The sequence below is a fragment of the Mytilus californianus genome, unplaced genomic scaffold, assembly GCF_021869535.1.
Source record: "Mytilus californianus isolate M0D057914Y unplaced genomic scaffold, xbMytCali1.0.p SCAF_6, whole genome shotgun sequence".
In the NCBI taxonomy this organism is placed as follows: Eukaryota; Metazoa; Mollusca; class Bivalvia; order Mytilida; family Mytilidae; genus Mytilus; species Mytilus californianus.
The window spans coordinates 105003925-105028087 of NW_026262712.1; the positions used below are offsets into that span (position 1 = coordinate 105003925).

Here is a 24163-nt window from a genome sequence, read left to right on the forward strand (position 1 = left end):
AATATTTACCTCAGTTTCTGGTATACAATTATCATTCGCAGAAACCTGTTTATTGGTTTCAAATGAATTATTCTAGAAATGTCTGGCATGAAAATATATATAAATATATTTTTTCAAGGCCAAATCTCTGTATTGTGTTCTGCTTTTTCATAAGAAACAGATTCTTTAGAATGAGGGAAAAGCCTAAATAAAACATTTAACAACTAAAATATAATTGATAAATTATGCAACTGTGATTTTGAAAATTTATTTCCTTTTTATATAAAATATGAAAAATCAAAAAAAAAATTCAAGAAATTCTAAGAATTTGTAGAATTTAAATAGATTTTACCTCATAATAAAATAAACCTATCATTCAATTTTTTCTTTATCTTTTTTTTATCTTTTGATTTCACAGAAATTGTAGTGTACATTTGTTAATATGTATATCTAAAAATGTTACCTAAAACACTTTGTATTAGAATAAATTGTTGACATAGAGATATGTCTTGCCTGTTAGTCATTTTTATAGTACCATACAAAATGAAATTTAAATGGCAACTCTTTAACGTATAAACTATGCAAAAGTTTAAAAGTTAATGAACCATGGTGGAAGGGGCAAGGTCAAATAACCTCAGTGGGAATACTTATACAACAGTGGTGCCACATAATCTTAATTACAAACTTTAACACTAGTTGATGCTAGAGACGATAGAAACAGAAAGCCCAAATCTTGTCTCCACAACTTTGTTGAGGTGAGACATAAACTAGATAACCCCAAGATCCTGCTAACAAAGCCAAAAACGTTAACAGAAAATGGGTTTATGTGAAACATTTTGATGATAACAAGATAGAATAAAGTTATGAGTCAACTGAGTACAGGAAAGTTGAGTCTGCTAACATTCAATAAAACATTACCAAATGAAGTGATTTCTTGGTCCGACTGAGTATTGGTTCAGGAATCATGGGAATATTTACACATTCTGGAATCTTTATACTTCCCCCATCTAAATCGACAATGATCACATCCAACTGAAAAATACAAAAGAAATAAGTACATGTACTGTAAATTCAGAAATGTTGGCGATATTTTTATTATTGTGAAAAATTGGGTCTGGGCAGGTTTTGCAAAAAGAAAAACTTATAAGAGCATTATTTGTATACAGCATTTCATAACATTGTAATATTTAAACTCAAAATCTAAGAGAGTCCCTAGAATTGTTAACACCACTAGTACAATAATTATTTGAACAAGTCAATAAATTTAGACATTCTACTGACATATACTAATTATATGATCTTTCTGAAGGTTGTCCATACCTAGAACTGCACACTACTTTTGTATTCCCATCCCAGACATTCAAGCAACCAGATGGTCCCTGTCAGTGAGGATTCCTTAAGGAAAGGCTTAGTAAGATAAATATACTACAGATTTCCTCCAACCTGATCATAATCCACATGAAAAAACTGAAATGCAGGTCAAATCTCATTTAACCATTATTCAAATTAGTTTAGTTGGAAGCGTCATCTACCATGTAAACTATATTATACAATATATAGGGTAAAAACTTACAAATTCATCAGTTTCATCAGCTAATGATGAATGAATGCCTGCCATGAATGGTGTTGGTGAACTTAATACTTCCACGAGATGAGCTGGTAGTATTGGTATATATACATAACTGAAACACATAAGCAATAAAGTAGTCAATAAAACAGAACATATATTTCATCATCTAATACTTTTGAAGTTCTGTTTCTAATGTGTTATTGTCATCATGAAATGTATCGTAATTTTTTTTTTTCATATAAGACTGAAGAATTTATGTAATTCCAAGTTCTAAGATTACGCACACATGACACTTAGTTAATTTTGTAACATGTTAATTATATTTGTAACACGTCCACAACACTTGATTAATTTTGTTACATGCCCACAATACTTAGTTAATTTTGTAACATGTACACAACAATTAGTTAATTTTGTAACATGTCCACAATACTTAGTTAATTTTGTAACATGTCCACAACACTTAGTTAATTTTGTAACATGTACACAACACTTAGTTAATTTTGTAACATGTCCACAACACTTAGTTAATTTTGTAACATGTCCAAAACACTTAGCTAATTTTGTTAACATGTACACAACACTTTTTTTATTTTGTTACATGGCAACAGCGCTAAGTTAAGTTAACAGTACATGAGTTAAGTTTGAAACAATTACATGATGCTTGGATTTTGCAACATAGAAAATTTGCAAAGTTATACATTAAAAAACAACATTGTCCTTGTAAAAATCTAAACTTATGGCAGACAAAAATTATTTCAATTGTTATTTGAAATTTTTGTATTTGGAATGGAAACTCCAGGCCTCCTCAAGTAACAATTATTTAATTTTGGCTCTGCTCAGTACAACACAAAATTAGAGAACATTTGTAAAGGGGCATAACTCAAGAACGGTAAACGTGACGCCACCAAAATTCAAACTTGATCTGTCTTTTGTGGTAATAAGCATAGTGTTTAAGTTTCATAACATTTGGTTGAGGCAAACTAAAGTAAGAGAACGGAAATGAAAAATTCAGCAATTTTTCTGTTTGTAAAGGGGCATAACTCTACAACGGTAAAAGTGACACCACCAAAATTCAAACTTGATCTGTCATTTGTGGTAATAAGCATAGTTTATAAGTTTCATAACATTTGGTTGAGGCAAACTAAAGTTAGAGAACGAAAACCAATTTTGGGACGTATGGCGGGGGCATAAAAACATTTGATCAAATCACTTTTTGGATTGTAGAAAGTCCTTTTGTTTTACTTCTCCATTATGAAGATTTACTTGACAATATCCAAAACAATTGTTTCAAATTTTGATTAAGATGTCAAGTGCATGCACATACATACAAAAGCACTAAATTAAATATAAATTAGATTTGCCTAATCTTTAATCAGTCATTGATGTCGATTCCCTGTATTGGTATTTACCTAAATCTGAGTGGATAATGAAGTACTACTATTGCTTGACAAGAATCTGTTAATCGAGAAAAACTCTGGGAATGAAATAAAATCTTGTGGTCAGTCAAAGCAGCACAAAATAACACCAGTGTGTTCTGGATCCCTGCAAGAAGAAAATAGATTACAAATTATTAGGGGGTAACTTCAGTTAAAATGTAAACAGAATGTTTAATAATTTATCACATATTTTTTTACAAAAAAATAAGTCTCATAATTGAAACATTCACAAATTAGATAGATTCTGTTATAAAATGTATTTGTGATGTCACATACAACATGAAAATTTTTTTAATATGTTTCAAGCAAGTAAGATGTAGTATATGATGAAAAATGAGGTGTTTTAAAATTGTGACACTTCTAAAAAATCTTAATGACTGTGTTTCGTCAATTATATAAATTTTAAACTATCTGTCCAAACTGTCCTGATAAATTCTAAGTTTATGATAAAAGTTTTACCTAATTGTTGAAATAACAAGGCTACACAATTTCTAGATGAAGGTAAACCACTGTTGAGTTTAGGTTGTAAAGCTTGTCTGTCTCCAGCACCTATTGAAAATCTTATCTGTGGTCCACCTGTAAAATACACCAGTATAAAAAGTTACTGAGAATTCATCTCATCTTTCTGCTCTTTTCATACTTACTGGGAGAATTAATAATGTAATGTGATATGCTATTTTTGTGTTTAGTTTTATCAACCTGAAGTCCTTGTGATTTATTTTTGCAATTTTGAATTTTAAAAATTTGTTGATGTACATACATTATAAGAAAATATAAAAAAAATTGACATATTTGCAGGGATGAACATGTGATATTTTCTTCTTATCAAAGTCTGTTAATAAATTGTTGTGAGAATAAGCTGATTTATAGTATTTCCCTAATGTCATGACAAATATTTCAAAACAGCCATTTTAGCAGTCATCAATGAATTTCAATCAAATGTGAGAGCATATATAATGTCTATTATGGGTAGCCAAGAGCCTGTAATCTAGTGATTGTCATAGGTTGCTTAATACCATTATTGTTTTTTTTTTTGTTGTAGTATAAGTTGTTGGTTTTCTCTTTTGTATGATTTTACATCTTGTATGGTATGGGTTTTGCTCATTATTAAAGGCCATACATTGTTTTGCTTATGAAAAGTTGTCTCATTGGTAAAAATTCCACATCTCCTTTATTTTTAAATGGAATAATTTCTGCCTATAACTTACCTGGGGGAGGGACATAAACACTGCCTATAACATACCTGGGGGAGGGACATAAACACTGCCTATAACATACCTGGGGGAGGGACATAAACACTGCCTATAACATACCTGGGGGGAGGGACATAAACACTCCCTATAACATACCTGGGGGAGGGACATAAACACTCCCTATAATATACCTGGGGGAGGGACATAAACACTCCCTATAACATACCTGGGGGAGGGACATAAACACTCCCTATAACATACCTGGGGGAGGGACATAAACACTCCCTATAACATACCTGGGGGGAGGGACATAAACACTCCCTATAACATACCTGGGGGAGGGACATAAACACTCCCTATAACATACCTGGGGGAGGGACATAAACACTCCCTATAACATACCTGGGGGAGGGACATAAACACTCCCTATAACATACCTGGGGGAGGGACATAAACACTCCTTATAACATACCTGGGGGAGGGACATAAACACTGCCTATAATGTTCCCCACCAAAACCTCCAACTGAGCATCAAGTCTGTCTACATATGCCGTGTAAATGATTCCTAGGCAGTTCTGAGGAAAGAAAACTAAAATGTCATGAGATATGTCTTAAAAAATTTGAGCTGATGTTAATTTATGACAATTTGTGAAAATGTGAATATGATTACTGTTAACAGAAAAATTTTCGCACTGTCTTTATTACGCGATTTACTAACTGAATCTTAATTCAGGCAGTTTTGAATTCTCGATTTGTAGAAAACATGTACAAAATTTAGTAATGATTTTAAAACAGAACAGTTGTACATGTGTCGTAAAGCAAGGGTTGAAAATCAATCAAAAACCCTTTTTGTCTAAGCAAAGAGAACAGAATTCTGAGAAATGAACATGCCAAGACATTCCTCTCTGACAACACTAGTACTAAGGTCTATATTGAACTTTAATTGTCTTAAAGCATAATTTTCAACTAAAAGTGAGTTAGCTTCTCTTGTACCCGGAATATTGTTATCTAAGGAATGTGTATGGTGTGTAAGAAATGTATAATGAAAACTAACCCAATTAAGGAGGGTTAGCCATGCATGCATCGCTAAAGAGGGTTACTTTGTTCATATTGAAATATCAGTGTAAGTAACTTGAACCTAAGCCATGCGTGCGTGCATGGCTAACCCTCAATAGTTTGGTTAGTTTTTATTATACATTTCTTTATTAATTTTCCAGAATTAAAAAATATTGCAGATTGAAATAATTCCTTTTTTGTAATATATTTTATAACTGACTGTGAGTAAATGACTGCTTATTAAGTATTACCCCTTAATAAACATCATTTTCAAGGTAATATTCAGAAACCTCACCCTAAATGTTTCAAAGTAATCCAATCTTGATACTAGAACCAGACATTTTGGTGAGAACATTAATGATTGAGGAGTTATTGCATTTTCTGTTTCATCTGGGTCTCCGTCATCATCTGGTCGTGGTAGTGTAATGGAGACAGACTCTGAAAATGACAGACATGCACAGTAATGGCGGTCTGCATCCATGTCTGTCAGAACAGCTATAAAGAACTCTGGGGGACATCTTTGTGGTGACAGCTTCCATCCTGATGGCTGACAAAACTACAAGAGAAACACATTGTTATATTTATAAATACATGGAGTAAATATAGAGTACTGTCTACATTTCTAGATAAATTACATCACTGCCATAAAACCCATTGTTATACGTTTATAAATACATGGCATATACCTGTAATAGATTTGTTGCATATATTTTTAGATAAATCATTTCACTGCCATAAAATACAAAATATCTCTTTAGATAACACATTTAAGATAGTCATATTATTTCTATATATAGACAAAAAATTCAAATGTATAACTTCTCACATAATGTAACAAGTACAGCAGACTGAAAATATTAATCCAACCTGATATCTTTTACGCCATTATGTCTGCTGTCAACTCATTATGATTAATTAATAATCAAAATTAGAAATGGGACCATTCCAAGACAACTTTGTCAAAATCCAGTTGTTACAAAATTTTCACTTCATATAAAATTGCTCAAAAGTTGCAGAATACACTACTACCATGACCACATGGGTGCTTAAAGACCTTAACTACCCATGAAGGTCTTGCACAATAATTTTTGTAACTTTCTTATAAAGAAGCAAAGCAATCAAAATTTCTCATTAAAATTGTATATAGATCATACTGCGTCTGCTATAGATATCTTTTAAACTTTCAATTCTGTCATACAACAGGTTGGCGTGTTCCTGAATTTGTGGTGTTGTGTGTGTGCTTATGATTCCTACAATTTTTTGGTCCTTTTTTACCGTTAATTTCATGTAGCAAGCTTCATTTCTTGTTTTCATTTACTCAGCATACATCAAATAATCTGTTGTCATATATATGAACAATCTACATGTAACAAATTTGGTGAATTTTTCTTGTACATTTATAAAGAAATTAGAATAAGATGATCTAGTGCCAAAACCATTAAATTAAATTTGACCTGTATTAAATGGCTAAAATCTAAAAAGATTTCGTCAAGTGGTACTTTACTTATCATCAGGAAACCAAGAAAAAAATCCCAAATTTTTAAGACAATTACGGGGCATAACTATTGAACTGTAAATGCCAAAAGCAACCATGACCTGTATTTAATGTTTCAAAACATTGTGTTTTATCAAAGATAACTAAGGGGTATAACTCTTGAATGGAAAAAATTAAAACAATCAAAATCAAACTACACCTGTATTGTATGGTCCATTGTATTTTATTCAAATTTCAAAAGATTTGGTCAAGCTGTACTTAACATCTCATCCTGAAAACTAAGAAATCCCAATGTTTCAGTTAACTTAAACAGTATAACTCTTCAACTAAAAATGTCAAAACCATGAAAATTGAACTTGACTTGTATTCTATGGTCCAATATATAGTGTCTTAAAATTTCAAAAGATATTGTAAAAGGTACTTTATATCCTCCAGACACCAAAGAAAGCTTAATTTGTAAGAAACAAAATATGACTTAGACCGTAAATGTCAAAACCATCAAAATTGAGATAGACCTGTAGTTTATGGTATATAACATTGCATTAAAATTTCAAAAGGTTTGGTCATGTTGTACTTTAATTATCACCAAAAAACCAAATCTATGACATAAAGATGAACACATGCTTCACTATTCCCCTTACCCACTTTAGAGGCAGGGATATAAAAACAAATACTGTATCCATTCATCTACATCTATGTTTATACAATATATCATTTCATATATCAACTGGTTAAGAATTCTACATTATATATCTCCATAAATAAATCCATAGATAAGCTAGAAATTTTATCAGTAAAAGGTACCTTTCAAATATAAATAGTGACCACATGGATGGGTTCATCTATGATTTTTCAATTGATCAGATCTTTATTTAGGTAAAGCACCGATATTATTTTATCTGATAAGTAACTAAATCAAATTATAGATTCACTTGAACCATACGACAAAATTTCCTTCCATACTTTAAAATGTCCTTATGTAAGTAGGTAACTCACAGATACATGAGCAGAATATGTGCCAAATTTGCACATGATAGAAGAAATAATTATACTTTTTTTTAAATATTCATTAAAAAAGACTCTCCTTAGACACTATATTTTATAGAAAAATGATATGTCTATATTCATGGGTAACCAACAACCCAGCAGTCTTGCTGTTTCTATAATAAATGGAATCAAGCATATACTAAAACTTTCAATCAGATTTATTAAACTGGCTGTACATGTTCATGCTGTTAATTCACACTTCAATTGTGAATTTTAAGCTATATAGGACAGTTTCTATCTGCGCCAACATGAGCCTGTATTAATATATCTGTGCTTAATTAACATCTATACCCAGGGATAAAATTACTCATTTGGGCCTCTATTTTCATCAGAAATCTTTTAATTCCTAGCATCAATCAGCTCTTAGTATACTTTTTCATGTCTTAGAGCGATAACATTTTAATTGAAATAAATTTCAACATCAGTAACAATACTATGTCCTTTCAAACAATGAATATGACAGGGACTTCAAGGAAATTACTATCATTATCACTTTAATTTTAAGTGCCTTTTTCCATCACTTAAACATTAGGTGCAGTAAAAGCCTTATTTAGTGAACAATGTGAAGTATTACCAAATCCTATGAAGTTTTTCGTTCAAAGTCCTTAAAGTAAGATTACTAAGATATCATGAATATTTTTTATAAGATTTTATATTAGAAATGGACAAAAATAAGATGACCAAATGTTTACCAGTATTTCTGAAATACTATAATTAAATCAATCGAAACATCTTCATCTACAGTAGCAAAACAAGAATCAAGTAATTACTCGTGACAGGTGTTGTTCAGTTTCATATAGACAGATGCTATGGTGAAGTGGTTAAGTTGGTTATTATATATTGCACTTTTCTTTTCAAAAATCAATAAATATTTAAATTTTATATATTTACACAGACAATTCAGCCACAATCTTTCAAAACATTATGGGAAATCAACCAAAGTCTACATTTAGAATAATCTCAACTTAAAATTCTTAAATACAGACATTCGAATAATTTCTATATGAAAAGAACAAATTTCTGTGAAAGTCAGGCCAAATAATGATTTAAAGAAATGTATCCATTTCCTGAATAAACTGCTTCGCTGAGCGCCCGCAGAGGTCCAACCCTGAACAGTTGGGGCAAAATTGGACACAATATTCAAGCTTGATTCAGGTCTGAATTTGGATTGTAATTAACTATTTGACATATTATAGGTTTCTGAATAAATGTAGTCAAAGAACTTGAAATTGGTTATATGAATTGAATTTATATTCAATTAAAGATTTCTTGCTGTTGTGCAATACTTAGTAAATCTGTTGTCAGACTATAAACAAATAAAGTTCAATTAATTCTCAATGTCATATTAGAAATTTATGAAAATAAAAAGGGAGCTTACATCAATAGATATAAACAATTCACCAAAGTTTCCTGAGAATTGGTGACAGCATTTTTGAGTTATTGTCCGAAAACTGGAAAATCACCCCTTTTTTTAATGAATAAAACCCCATAACTCAGAAATGTAAAATGTAAAATTTATAAAATTCTAAAAGGAGCTTACATCAATACATACAAACAATTCAATAAAGTTTCATAAGAATTGCTGAAAGCATTTTTGAGTTTTTGTCCGAATACTGGAAACCCCCCCCCCCCCCTTTTTTTTATGAATAAAACCCTGTAACTCGGAAACGTAAAATCTAAAATTTATAAAAATCGAAAGGGAGCTCATGTCAATAGATATAAACAATTCACCACAATTTCTTGCAAGTTGGTGAAAGCATTCTTGACTTATTGTCTGAAAACTGGAAAATCCCCCTTTTTTTAATGAATAAAACCCCATAACTCGGAAACGTAAAATCTAAATTTTATAAAAAACGAAAGGGAGCTCACGTCAATAGATATAAACAATTCACCAAAGTTTTATGCAAATTGGTGAAAGTCTTTTTGAGCTAATGTCCGACATGTTGACGACGGACAGACAGACGGACAGACAGACAACGGTATACCATAATACGTCCCGTAAACGGGCGTATAAAAAATATGTAGAAGATAACAACAAGATTTTCATAGTTATATAAGTTTTTATAAGTGGAAGAGACAGACAACGTCATGGCAAAAAACAAAAGATGACAAAATATCACCAAATACTCTGAAAGTAAGAAGTTTATCAGTGGAAGAGACACTGACAACGTCATGGCAAAAAACAAAAGATGACGAAATATCACCAAATACTCTGAAAGTAAGAAGTTTATAAGTGGAAGAGATACTGACAACGTCATGGCAAAAAAAACAAAAGATGACGAGATATCACCAAATACTCTGAAAGTAAGAAGTTTATAAGTTTACATTTTCAGTGGTCAGCATGGTAATCATCTTTAACAGAGTTGTGGCTTCAGTAAACCAATGTGGTTTCATAGGCAATAGATAAACACTAATATTTGATGCAAAAAATTTTTTTTTAAGAAAATTGTACAACTACCCCAAACATTTAAAAAATGTATGACTTAAAATTTACATATTCTATTTCATTGTCCTAAACATATTCGTACATCTTTACCTAAAATAATTCTACATGGAAACTAAACAATCATTTAAATTGGCAGAACTTTTGTAACAGACAATTTAAACTAAACACCTGTATATTGTAGGTAAGTAAACTCTAGGGTAATGGCTGATAGCCATATTTCTTCACAACCAATTAGTGATAATTACCATCATTACATTGTTAGGGTTTAGAGGGGTGGTACATAAAAACACAGTTTTATCACAATACAAGATTATGGTGTGAAGGGTTGGAACAATATAAGATGCCTGATAATTACTCATCAGTAGAAATTTAAAGTGAAACTCTCGGGGGCAGATTCAGGAGGGGCATTGTTTAGTAACTTGTCTGATTTTTGACACCTGACATCCCCCCTTATTGTTGGCAGGACCCTCCCCCTGCCTCCTTTTTGAAAACCCATGTACTCATCATAAGTATATCCAGTGTGTATTGACAATCTTCCCAGAATGTCTTTTTAATTACAAATTTTATGTCCTATGTTAATTAAGAGTCTTCCCAGTACAGATCACACATAGTGAATGTTTAAAATCACTCTTGGTTGATTTCAAATTGAATTCTGTTGATTGATGGTGAATAACTCTTTTAAATATCTCTGTTAAAATACTTCATAGGTAATAGATGACAGGGTTGTTAATAACAGTTTTATCACTCAAAATCACCAGCAATAACCTGTTTTTCACCGTGAATAACTCAAAATCAGCAAGAATGATATCTAACTGATCCACATGGAATAGATACTGTATGTTAATTTCCTGGACTACATGTTTCTTTCCATATGTTCTTGTACTCACCATTTACATGTATATACCATGTAAATGAACAATCTGTTACATTATGTCATTGAACTCACCAATTCTATACTCGGTGTAAATTGACAATCTTCTCATTATGACATTGCACTAACCAGTTTTATACCCAGTGAAAATTGACAACTGTCCCATTTATATGTCATTGAAATCACAACTTCTATACCCTGTGTAAATTGACATTCTTTCCAGTATGTCATTGAACTCACCAGTTCTATACTACCGGTATGTGTAAATGGACAATCTTTCCAGTATGTCATTGTACTCAACACTTCTATACCCTGTGTAAATGGACAATCCTTCCAGTATGTCATTGTACTCACCACTTCTATACCCTGTGTAAATGAAAATCTTTCCAGTATGTCATTATACTCACAGTTCTATGCCATGTGTGAATGGAAATCTTTACTAGTAGTGCATTGTACTCACCAGTTCTATACCATGTGTAAATGGACAGCCATCCTAGTACATGTCATTGTACTCACCACTTCTATACCATGTGTAAATGGACAGTGATCCAAGCATGTCATTATACTCACAAGTTATATATAAACCCTGTGTTAATTGACAATCTATCTACTCTGTACATCAATGTACTCACCAGTTTTCTACCCTATGTAAATGGACAATCTTCCAAGCTTAAGTATGTCAATGCACTTACCAGTTCTATACCCTGTGTAAATGGACAGTCATCCCATTCTTTCTCAGGAAATCTCTGTATAATCTTTCCTACGCTTTGCCCACCTCCTGCAGATATAAATACAATGTTAGAAGCAAATCAATGTATACTTGTCACGCAGCTAACTAGAGACTCTAAAGGGCCTGTGTTGCTAACCTAGGTCTATGTGCATCTTCAACAATGGTAACTGTCCAACATTGTAAACTAGAACATAATTCATGAATAAAATCATTTTTTGTTATACTTGTATTGCTATTGTTTTAAGTTTCTCTCTATCTTCTATAGTTTTCCCAAAACACAAATAAGGGCAAAAGTCGTCATTAAAGGACAATAACAACTACTACAGATGGACACCAAGTGATGGGAAAAGCCCACATTGGTCCTTTGGCCCAGGTGAGCTAAAAAAAAACTTGCATTATGTTAAGACTTCAAGTAAGTTTTTACAAGCCAGTTGAGGTATTCGTAAATATTATTTTTGTAGAATAACATAATTCTATATAATGACAGATATATACATAAATAGAAAAATACTCTGAATAACATGAACTTAAAACAACTTGTAAAATGAACTTAGCATCAATGTTGACTGTGACAATAATTTTGAATTAGGCTTAGTGAAAATTTATATATATATATGTAAATATTAGAATTACGAAGATGGTAATTAAAACCTTGAAACAAATTTAAATAAAATCACAGATGAGGAAAAGAGAGACAGAATTGCAACGTATAAACATAATAAACGGAGCATACCCTATTTATATAAATTGTTTGGACACAAATCCTTTAAGTTCATAAAAAGTAGATAGTTTCACTGTGTATATTCATAAGTTAAATACACTAGTATATAAATCTGCATTTCATTTAATGTATTAAATAAGGGCAGAATTCTCAAAAACAAAATCCAGACTCATTGTCATGGAAAATTAGATGAAGTGTCAGATCTTAATAGTCTCAATTACTCAAGTAATTATACCATTTTTATATGCATATATAGTACATGTTTAAAATTATTTCACAAATGCATGTACTTCAAACCTCAGGAAAACTTCAATATTAATTTTCAAATACTCCTCTGACAGTCCTGACATGTATAACATGTATAAGTAGAACTGCTTATACTACTACTACTACTTCTAAACCTGATGGAAATGTATAGATACCTTCTTCACCCTATACATTAATCAGTACATCAGTCAGCTGTCTATACACCACTTCCATTTCTAATTAGTTAAAACTGCTCAACAGGAAGGATATTTGATGCTTAATTATTGTAGCATTCTTAAAATATCACAAATTCTATTACAATATTAGAATGAAACTAGGCTAGATTATATGTTAATAATATTCAAATCATTCCAATTCACAGATGTATATATATATATATATATATATATATATATATATGTCAACTTTATTTAATGGAACACTTGTTACGTATAATATACATGTAGGTCATACATGTTTATAATTATATCTACTGATAATTTTCAATAAAAAAACACTTTTGACCCCATACAGCAGCTACAGTTGTGTTTCCCATGCCAGAGGAAGAGCTTTAAGGGGTTGTTACCTCTCACTTTATTTTACTCAAAGATCAGTGCAAAATTGTTATTGAACTTCTAATTCCTGTTTCTCCATGTGCAATCTCTTAAACTTGACTTTGTTATTTTTCTGGGTCAATTTTGAACTAAGATTATCAAAGACCTGAACTAATATTAAAAAAAATGTCCTGTGTCCTTCCTCTCACTATTCATTGCTTTAACTTTTGACTTATAAGACATACAATGTACTGTACATGTAGAGCAACATTTGGCAAACCTGTGGTTATTAACGAAAAAATCACAGCACCAAAATAAGTCAAAGTTAAAGAGGTTGTTTTGATCTTAAGATTCAGCTCATTGTTATGACTTTTTTTTCTAAGAAACTGTAAAGAGTAACAACTATTCTTTTAAAATACTGTTATTTCCTGGTATTTTATAAAACTGTTGTCTCATGTTACTGTTATGTACATAAAAAATACAACCTCACATCTACATATTATTTTTAAAGTTGTTAATAAACAGGAGGTATATGAGTAAGGGATTTGAAAATGTTTGGAGTTTCATACTATGTAGTATATTATGTAAATTTGTATGTATAGCTTTTCAAATGCAATGAAAAGTTGTAAATTTTATAAATTTATAAATTATTTTGCACATTCATTATTGTAATTGTTGGTCAACTGACACACATGCAAGTTTAACTACCATTGCCATATTAGGAAAGGCTGCATGCAAATAATCAATAAATGCCATCAAAATGTAAAATGTCAGTTTGAATTTTTGTGACACCTATCTCATTGCAATGTTTGCAATTATAAAAACCATGCAAAATTCTGAATTTACAATATATGTGGATCTGTAAAAATTTCAAAACCAGAAGTCTACATGTAAAAAGAATGCACAGAATCAGAAATGCTATAGCTCTACAATCAGTGAATCAAAGATATCTTAACTACATTCCTACAATAACATGAAAGAATTGTTCCATATGGAAAATATATTCTCTAGAAATAATTAACATGTTAGATCAAGGAAGATTTCTTGTAAACAAACAGCATGAAAATATCCAAGAGATAAACAATTCATTAATTATACTGTATGAATTAGTTCGCACTCTAATCAAACTACAGAAAGTTGATCCATTTCTCAATGTCAACTTACTTAGAAATCCATGAAGAAATTGTTCTTCATTAATTATTTGTTTCATAAAAAAATGCAATTGCCCCATTCTGATTGCTTTATTTTCATTCAAATGATTTTTTTTCTCTTTTTCTCTCTTTGTTTTAATTGTTTCAATTTCAACTGGCGTACACTCCTAATTTATAAATGTTTCATCAGCTCAGAATTAATAGATGTGAATCATTGTGTCAAACCTCAAGAATTTTTTTTTACATAAAAAGCTACAACAATGAGAAAAAATAATTATGTTTTTTTCCCCATTTGACATGAACTGAAACATCAAGAAAATCATGATAAAGTGACAGTAGCAATATCAACTGCCAATTTTGCAAAATATAAGTTAACTTGCTAAAATAAGAAAATTTCTAATGCGGCAAGACTTATATATGTTTTTCTTGAAAAATCCAAAATATAGTCAAGTTATACACTTTATAAATAGTGTTCATATATTATAACCTTCATCCCCCCTTTTCTTATTCACCACAAAATATGTTGTGATTTGTTACAACAAGATTGACATCATAACAATATCCATTAATGTAAATCTAAACCAAATCTTATCTTAGTGATGATCTATAATAACATCTAATATCTCAACATCAATCCTGACAAATAGTATTTGTCTTTATGAATATAACAATACATTATTCTCAGGCCTTATTCAATATTTGTTTTTATTCAAGTGTTTAAGGTATTTTAATGCCAATGATAAGTAATTGTAGATAAGATTATAGATATAACTAAGTGTTTTTCTTACTAAGATCAACCTTTTATCTTATCCAGTAATTGTGTTAAGTTGCTACCAGAATGGTTTTACATTTACATTCTGCCAACACAGTTAGTATTGCTTTCTGGAATTCTGTATGAAACTATTTCTTACATAATGTATCTATTCTGTTCTGTAATTCGTCTTAAAGCATCTGCTACTTCAGTTAAGAAAAACAAAATAGTCTGAACTCAATGCATTTCTGGAATGGTGAAAACTGAATCAGTTGATACATTCTCAACAACAAAATATGCATTTGTATAAACATTTGTACATGTACATGTAAAACAAGGGCAAAAATTAATTATCCATATTTTGCAAACTAAAACTTGATCAATTGGAAATAAAAAAGTTTGCCCAAATGGGAAGTTTGTTTTGTCAATCTTAATAATATGTCATGTATGTACATACATCTAATTTGATTGATTGATTGTTGCTTGTTGTCCAGTGGCAAATATCTAATGCATATTCAGGACGAAAATAAATTAACAACTAATACAATAGGTAGGAGAACTCAAATGAAGAGTGGGGAATTCAGACTGCCACTGGAAAATGGGGTTGTGTTTAATAGGGGCAGAATTTAGACTTGCAAACCTACTTCTTCATTAGAAAGATGTTGTAAAATGTAAAGTTTCTTAACATGTAGACAGTATGGTACTCAGTCTATACGAGTCTTCAGATATAACATCCCAATTCTGATATTGTATTTACACATATGCACAGGCAAATAAATGCCCCACTTTAGCTAGGATTTTACTGACAAGAGAATTCCATCATGTCCATATTTCTGAATCCCAGATAATTCTTCACTCAGTGGTCACATAATTTGAAGGACAAACTAGAACATCATACATTGTACTTGTCAAGTTAACATAGTACCATAAATTATTTTAATACTGTGCAATAAATGTGCCTTTTCTGGAAAAAGTATCAAGGCTTCCTATAAATTTACAAAGAACTAAAGTTTTCAATTAAATCCATGAACCCAGGGGTCACCACACCAGGCAAAGTGACCAAATATGTCGCCCTAGGACTACCCACTTCGCTCTAGCGAAGCTCACAGGGAGAAGTTTATGTCGCCCTCAAAATCAGTAAAATACCCCAATTGATATTTGAAAAATTCTTGATCCAAACGCAAATGATCTGATATTCGACGAAATAAAAAACGTAATTGAATTGTCCGCGGTCTTATTAACTCCAACGCAACTATAAGCAAGAAATGAACTCGATTTTGCGATGTTTGTTAATGTTCCGCCATCTTTGTAATTGAAATTGTAGAGGGTGCCCATTTTTCTTTTCAAAACTCTTATCATTTACCTAATCCATATAAATATGCAATTTTAATTTTGATTCAAATGTTAAATTGGAAATAAACAGCTTTTTTATAATTACTTTTGTGAAAAAGCAAAAAAAAAGACAGCTCTATTCCATAATTTCAAGTTTATCTATAAATGAAGGAAAAAACAGTTGAAAACATGCATCCATCTTGCCAAACTATTTTATAATTACTTGAATTTACTTCATGCCTTCAATTAATGCTTCAATATACAAGTAAGTAAAGAGAGAACATGTGTTTTCCAGAAGTAATTAAAGAATAAAACACATCAATGGAGGTGCGGAGATAATTAGAAACAAATCATTGGATTACGCCAGCATGTGCAACAATAGGAAGTACTTTGCAATTTTCTGCTATAATTTCCGATACTGGGTGGTCAGTCTATATACATAGCTATATATACATAGACTATAGAACTATTAATTCTTTTGGGACTACAGAACAATTAATTCATAAGCTTGTTGATGAAGTCCCATCCTGGAATTGATCTCCAACATAATAATTCAAACAGAAATCATGCAATTGACAAGTCAATTATGGGTTGGTAAAATGATATCTTTTATAAACTAGTTCTTACAATATAAAATAAATGATAATTGGTAAATCCCTGGAGTGTTCCTTTCTATTATTTCTGTTCTCCTACAATGATTATCCTCATTCAATTTAATGTGGACAACCAAACAGCAAATTTACAAATGTATAAAGGCCATTGTACAAGTCACTGAAGAGACAATATTGATTTCATCAGTTGACATATTCATAATGTGTTTTTAAATGTCTATCATGCATGATGCTTGAATGCCTGGATAAGCCTTGTCACAACAGCTACTAGAAGCAAAAGGGTCACAGTGTCAACAGTGGAAAATATCAGCAGGGGACAAGCAGTCCAGGCTACTGAATTTTAAGCTGAACCTCTAAATTTTAAGTTCCATAGTGCTTATTTTTAATCTTTCATATTTGGTCCCTATATGGCAAATGTTTGTCTTATTCCCGGGTCAATTCTCATGATCAACAGTTTGTGTCCAAAGGGAGGCTGATAATGATTTTGTTGGGATACAATATGTCCAATGCCAACCTGACTTAGTCTGAAGGATGTAGCTGGTCATGATTGGGGCATTCCTGTGTATGTTAATTAAAGACCAAACTTTCTGCATAGAAAATGTTTCATACTTAACCATAATGAAGATTTCATCATGCCTGTTTGGACAATTAAAAAGTCATTGTTTTTAAACCCAAGGATGTACAACATTCTGTTATTTATATAGTAAATGCATATAAGACAAACTTACAATAAGCATAAGAATACCAAGTGCCAGAAGTTTGAATTACCGTTTTTGAAAGAAGAATTGGAAAAATTGTCCATGTTTCTTGCTTCATAACAAAATGGTAATTTGTTCACCACAATGGCTTATTTTACATGTGAGTAATTACCAAAGGCAGAATCTGTTAACACATCATAACACAAAATTATACATTTGCTAACTTACAAACAAATGTACATGTATGGTCATTTTTCTGACTTTATATGAAAGTTTCATTGATTCACAAAACTTGGAAACTTTTTGTGGCTTTTTAATCAAAACTATCATTTCCCAGGACTATACACTGTAAGTTTCAATTTCATATCTAAAATAAATAAATTTTATTGTAATCCATCCGGCTGTCTATCATTACAGACATGATGAAACTGATTTGGGTAATCAACTACATCACTGACCCTGAGTATAAATATGAGGAAGTAATTTACTAACCTATAACCACCTTCCTCACCTTGGAATCATTATGTCATTATTTTCTCATAGTTCACTGTGATCACAGCTGTTACCTATGTATATCATTAACCCCTATTATATATACATATTTCATTACATAGATCCCGCAGCATGTACAATGTATCATCTTTACATGTATACAGATTTTGAATAAACCAGCCATTTGTAGCATTCATTACATAAATGTAGCAGTAATTTTCTATGAATTTGACACCACAGGAGTTATCGAAAACTGTGAGACTTTATGGAGTTGCTGCAAGTATTTCCTGTAGCTATACATGTATTTCTGTATACAGGTTGGAGTACTTGTGGATAAATTTCTTCTATGCCAATAAAAATTCTAGATTTGTAATTTGAGTCTTTCAACTTAAACATGCCAGTCTTACTGAAAAAAACTTTTCGACTTATAGCCAAAAAATTCAGTCTTTCATAAAATTTCTTTTAATTCATATGGCTTTTGAACGGACTCAGGCCTCTTTTCAGGAAAAATTTACTCAACATTTCTACTGGCATGGACCATAGGGCTTGTGGTTAATAATGAAGACTGTAATATTATTGCAATACAGAGTAAAGAGAAATAAAATTGTTCACAATATTTGCAGGTAGTTGCATTGCATTGTCCTGTCACATTAAGCTTTCAATGTTTCTGAAAAAAGAAGATTTTGTGAAACCAAATGAAAATTGTGATTCATTGACTATTCTAGATGAGTTACTAGAATCTCTGAATGTCAAGTAAAGTATTAATTTATTAGATCAAACTTTTTCAACCAAAACTCTAACAATTCAGTGACGAGATTTGTTATGGAGTTTTTTTGGCATTACCATGCAATTACTGTAAGTTGACTGTAAATGTTGTTCTCCACCTATTGCAGTTTATTCAAAATTGTGATTTGTTTTATCAAACCAAACTGATCAACTGGTCAGAAATTTTAACAAACTGCTGTAGAAAACCAGTCAAGTCGTGTTAGTGCAAGGTTATAAAATAAAGCATATTTACAATCCTATTAGACTTTAATTCCACTTTATTGATATCAAAATCATTCTCATAATATCTATACATATTTCTATTGTAATTGTCATGAGAAAGGTGATAGGTAGTAATTTTTGAATTGCTAAAAAAATGTCCAAACTACGTCTTTATACAATTTTTCTTTTAAAAAGTTTTCTATAGTCATAAGAATCAGACACAGTTTGAATTAAAACATCTTTCATTCAGTAAAATATATGTGAAATTACAATACGTTGTTAATAAGTTTCCATGGGAGATAATCTAAAATCACTGATCTTTTGAAATATTGATCTTATCTCCCTCTAAAACTCAAGAGAACATATAGTACATGTATATTTCACCAAATATTTTAGAGATAAATTTAAAGAAAGCTTTGTAGTATGGATAGAAAAACACCATTTTTTAAGAAATAATTCAAAAACTTCAATTTGGACCTTTTTTTAGCAATTAAAAAACTACTACCTATCACCCTTTCTCACATCTTCGCTAGCCAAGGGTTACAATCCAGTCACCCTTCTCTCCACCCTTGGCGGATTAAGATAGAATTTCGGAGACACGAGGTATTGATTTCTGTTGGTCGCAGTTGTAACTGGCTGCATCCAATCAAAAAGCACCTTTAAGAATTTAAGATGATCAAGTGTAAATGTAGAAAATGTAAATAAACAATTGCCACGTGCTGATTGTGCAACAAGTCTTTACCACCAAAACGTAGAACGTAGTACATTAAAATTTCTGACAGTTTGGTTTGATAAAACAAATTGCAAATTGATCAGAATTTGTATAAACTGCAATAGGTGGAGAGCAAAACTTACAGTCAAGTCACAGTAACTGTTTGGCTAATTATCTCTTTACAAACTTTATTTTAATTGGACTGAGCTACAAAAATGTACCAGTAACCTATAATCAAATGTGCATTTGATACGACACTGTTTCTACATCTTAACCCAGGGTTATCATCAAATATCTCCATTCATAAAGCTACTTCAACTTCAAACTGTGGTTAAATTGTTAAGTTATCATTTCCTCATATTTTACTAGTTCCTTTGTTCGTGGGATAGCAATTACTGCTTACTTTAATATACATACATATATATATATATGGGAGGTTGTAATATTGGGATACCTATTAATTTGTAACTGAAAATTATTGACATCTGATTATTCCTTGGTAAACACACTGAGTCTTTCCATACTGAACAAACTATGAAGAGTCAACTTACAAGCCTCAAATGGGGTTTTCATTTGTAAAATGTAAACAATATTTTGAACTCACATGTACACAAATGTACATTGTACCTTTAAATCAAAGTTGAACATGCTTACAGAATTACTAACTTCTTGTACATGTAGTCAAATAATGATGTGAAGGGGACATACATAAGACATTTGTACATTGTATAATGTATCTTTAAAAAGAACATTTGACCTTCTTTTGGTTTTCATGACAATTTTCCATGATAAAATACTTAAGAAGTGATTTCAGGCTCCTACCAGTACTGTACATACATGCAAATGTATATTGTGGGTTAAAAATCTACAGCTACATAATAGCCTACATGTATCATAACAAGAGGCTTTCAAGAGCCTGAATCGCTCACCTGTAATTTTTTGCTTGAATTTTTCATCAATGATTACTTTTGCTTTTCAATATATATTAATGAGGGGCTTAAAAATGCCATTTAAATGTTCTTTGTATCTGTCATATTTTCTTCAAAAGCAAATAAAATGCATTTTACCCCCATGTTCCATTTTAGCCATAGTGGCTATATTTCTAAATGTACAAGGAAATAAAATACAAAATTTATACTAGATACTCTGAAACTCATTCAGCCCAAGTTTGGCTGAAATTGATTCAGCAGTTTCAAAGGAGAAGATTTTTTAAAGTAAGCAAACTAGATGAACAAATTGTGAAAAATTGTCTTTAAAGGTCAATAACTCCTTTAAGGGTCAATTGACAATTTTAGTCATTAAAACTTATTTGTAGATCTTACTTTGCTGAACATTTTTGCTGTTTACAGTTTATCTTTATCTATAATACTATTCAAGATAATAACCAACAATTGCAAAATTTCCTTAAAATTACCAATTTAGTGGCAGCAACCCAACAATGGGTTGTTAGATTCATCTGAAAATTTCAAGGCTGATAGAACTTGACCTAATGAACATTTTTACACCGTTTCAGATTTGCTCTAAATGCTTTAGTTTTTGAGATATAAGCCAAAAACTGCATTTTACCTCTATGTTCTATTTTTAGCCATGGCGGCCATGTTTTTTTGACGAAACAGAAAATAAAACACACACTTTATTCTAGATACCCTAAGGATCATTCAGCTTAAGTTTGGTTGGAATTGGTTCAGCAGTTTCAGAGAAGATGTTTGAAATAGTTTACACCGACGGACGACGACAGACACCAAGTGATGGCAAAAGCTCACATTTCCTTTGGAAAGGTGAGCTAAAATGGAAAGAAAGAAAATTTTTACTTCTACTATATATAGAAATAATAAGAAGATGTGGTATGAGTGCCAATGAGACAACTCTCCATCCAAGTCACAATGTGTAAAAAGTAAACAATTATAGGTCAAAGTACGGCCTTCAACACAGAGCCTTGGCTCACACTGTACAGCAAGCTATAAAGGACCCAAAAAAGACAGGAAAACCAACAGTTTAATCTATATAAAAAACGAGAAACTTATAAACTTATATATACATGTATATATATATAAGTAAGAATATGTGGTATGATTGCAAATGAGACCACTCTCCAGCAGAGACCAAACGACCTAGCAACTGTTTGTCCTACATACTGATACACTTTCGGTATAAGAAAATAGATTATTTCTTTGTGTTCCACAAGAACATTAATCCAAGAAAGCATTTTTAATAAAGCACATTTCGAATGTTTGACATTGATTTTTTTAAATAAATATATATATGACATGTATGATAACAATCACTACAAAAGTCAAAAAGTCTGAAAAGACCAGTTTTTGTCTGAATTTGCATGAATTTTTACTCGACATTCTTAATTTGTCTGAATAATTTTTAAAAATTCTTGACATAGTATGAATTTGTCTAATAAGGTTCTTGATTTTTCTTGACAAGTGTCTTGACAGTATGAACATTGTCTTAAAATTTCTCGACACTTCCTGTATCATCTGATAAGAGTCTGGATTAGTCTCGACCAATTCTTGACTGTCTTAAATTTGTCTCGATCTGTCTTGACATATTCTTGACATTCTTAATAATGTCTGAATATGTCTCGACATATTCTTGACATTCTAAATAATGTCTGAATATGTCTCGACACATTCTTGACAGTCTTAAATATGTCTTGACACTATCCGAACAGTATAAATTTCGCCTGAAATGTGAACAGACTTATTCTGCACTGTTTATGACATTCTATTGCTGTTATATACTCCTTTTTATTATGGCTAAACTAAACTTTGAAGAATCAAGGATTAATTTGGTATAGTAAGATACCCTTTTGGTGCAACTAAGTTGGAATACCCTGAATAATCCTCCATGTAGTTTAATTTTGATTTATTTTTATTAAACATTTAAGTAATTGTTTTCACTTGGAATATAAGTCGAAGGTATTGACAAACAGCATTTAGATTTTTGCCATTCGCAAAACTGCCAGTCAAATTTGCTTTTCCAAAATAGGTGTCTTGTATCTCTTTTGGACCCCACAATTCATCTTTTGGGTTTGTGTGGCTAAAAAAAGAAGGGGGGGGCTTTCGTTTAGGTCAAAGAATTTGTTCCCATCTTGATTCAAAAACCTTATTCATTTTTTAGAACAACCAAAAAACATTTTTTATTCAAATTTGAGTGTTGAATTTTATAATTTTTTATCAAAAATAAATATTTGTGATAACTTCTTCCTGAAAAGAAAAAAATGTTTAGATCTATATTATGCATGTCTGTTTGAGAACCATTTCATAAGACCGATGATTCCTATAGAAATCATTGATGGGACCCATTATAAATACATTTTTTTTATTATTTCTGGAGTAGATAATAATTTTCTTTTAATCTTTGGGAATTATTCAATTTGTTTTTATGTTAAAATAATTAACTTCATAATTTTGATGAAGAAAATCCATTTCAATTCAATTTTTTTTCATCAAAATGATGATTTTCATTTTCATCTATCAACAAACTTTTTAAATTGTAGTGGCATGGTCAGTCAACTGATAAGTTGTATGGCTGATTACAGGTAAAGCAATAACTTCTATTTGACAGTTGCGTGTACTCTGGGGTGGGGAATACCTTAATTTTATGGGGAACATCCTGTCCATGTGTAATACTTAATATATTCCAACAGATGACATTACACAAATTTTTCTTCTGTTAAATGAATGATTTGTATATCATCATAATTTGCTATTTATATAAACCACATTTTGGTATAATAATTATTTACCATATCAACATTGAATATTATGAATGTAGAATGAAATATGTCTACAGTATGATTGGTTTGAATCATTTAATTTATAAGATTTAGGAATCAAAATTTGTAATTATTTAAAAACCTATATTGAAATTGTTTTATATCAACACACCCACATTTGAATTATTTTATACTTTAGATTTCATAGCCATATTTGCATTTGTAAAAATATTTATATACCCAAATTTTCAATTATTTTACATGCCCAACTTTTATTTTTGTTGTAAAGAAGTGTAACTTGAAACAACAGTATATCATGAATATTGGTCATGATTTGTAAAACTCAGAACTGTCA

At 30.9% G+C, this 24163-nt stretch overlaps 1 protein-coding gene across 11 annotated transcripts in view; it reads right to left on the reverse strand.

Annotated features, from left to right (window-relative positions):
* Window positions 1–24163, reverse strand: part of LOC127706234 (myotubularin-related protein 13-like) — a 92141-nt gene that overhangs the window by 64669 nt on the left and 3309 nt on the right. For 7 of the 11 annotated variants that reach the window (XM_052210725.1, XM_052210721.1, XM_052210719.1 and 4 more), the window contains exons 2-9: window positions 11789–11874; window positions 5533–5793; window positions 4654–4756; window positions 3448–3564; window positions 2962–3094; window positions 1553–1661; window positions 898–1011; window positions 10–45 (exon numbers count right to left, since the gene is read on the reverse strand). In XM_052210725.1, the coding sequence (XP_052066685.1) occupies window positions 10–45; window positions 898–1011; window positions 1553–1661; window positions 2962–3094; window positions 3448–3564; window positions 4654–4756; window positions 5533–5793; window positions 11789–11874 (959 nt within the window). Of the gene's footprint in view, window positions 1–9; window positions 46–897; window positions 1012–1552; window positions 1662–2961; window positions 3095–3447; window positions 3565–4653; window positions 4757–5532; window positions 5794–11336; window positions 11342–11556; window positions 11563–11788; window positions 11875–24163 lie in introns of those variants that run through there. The other 4 variants (XM_052210724.1, XM_052210718.1, XM_052210726.1 and 1 more) reach the window with 3 other exon arrangements.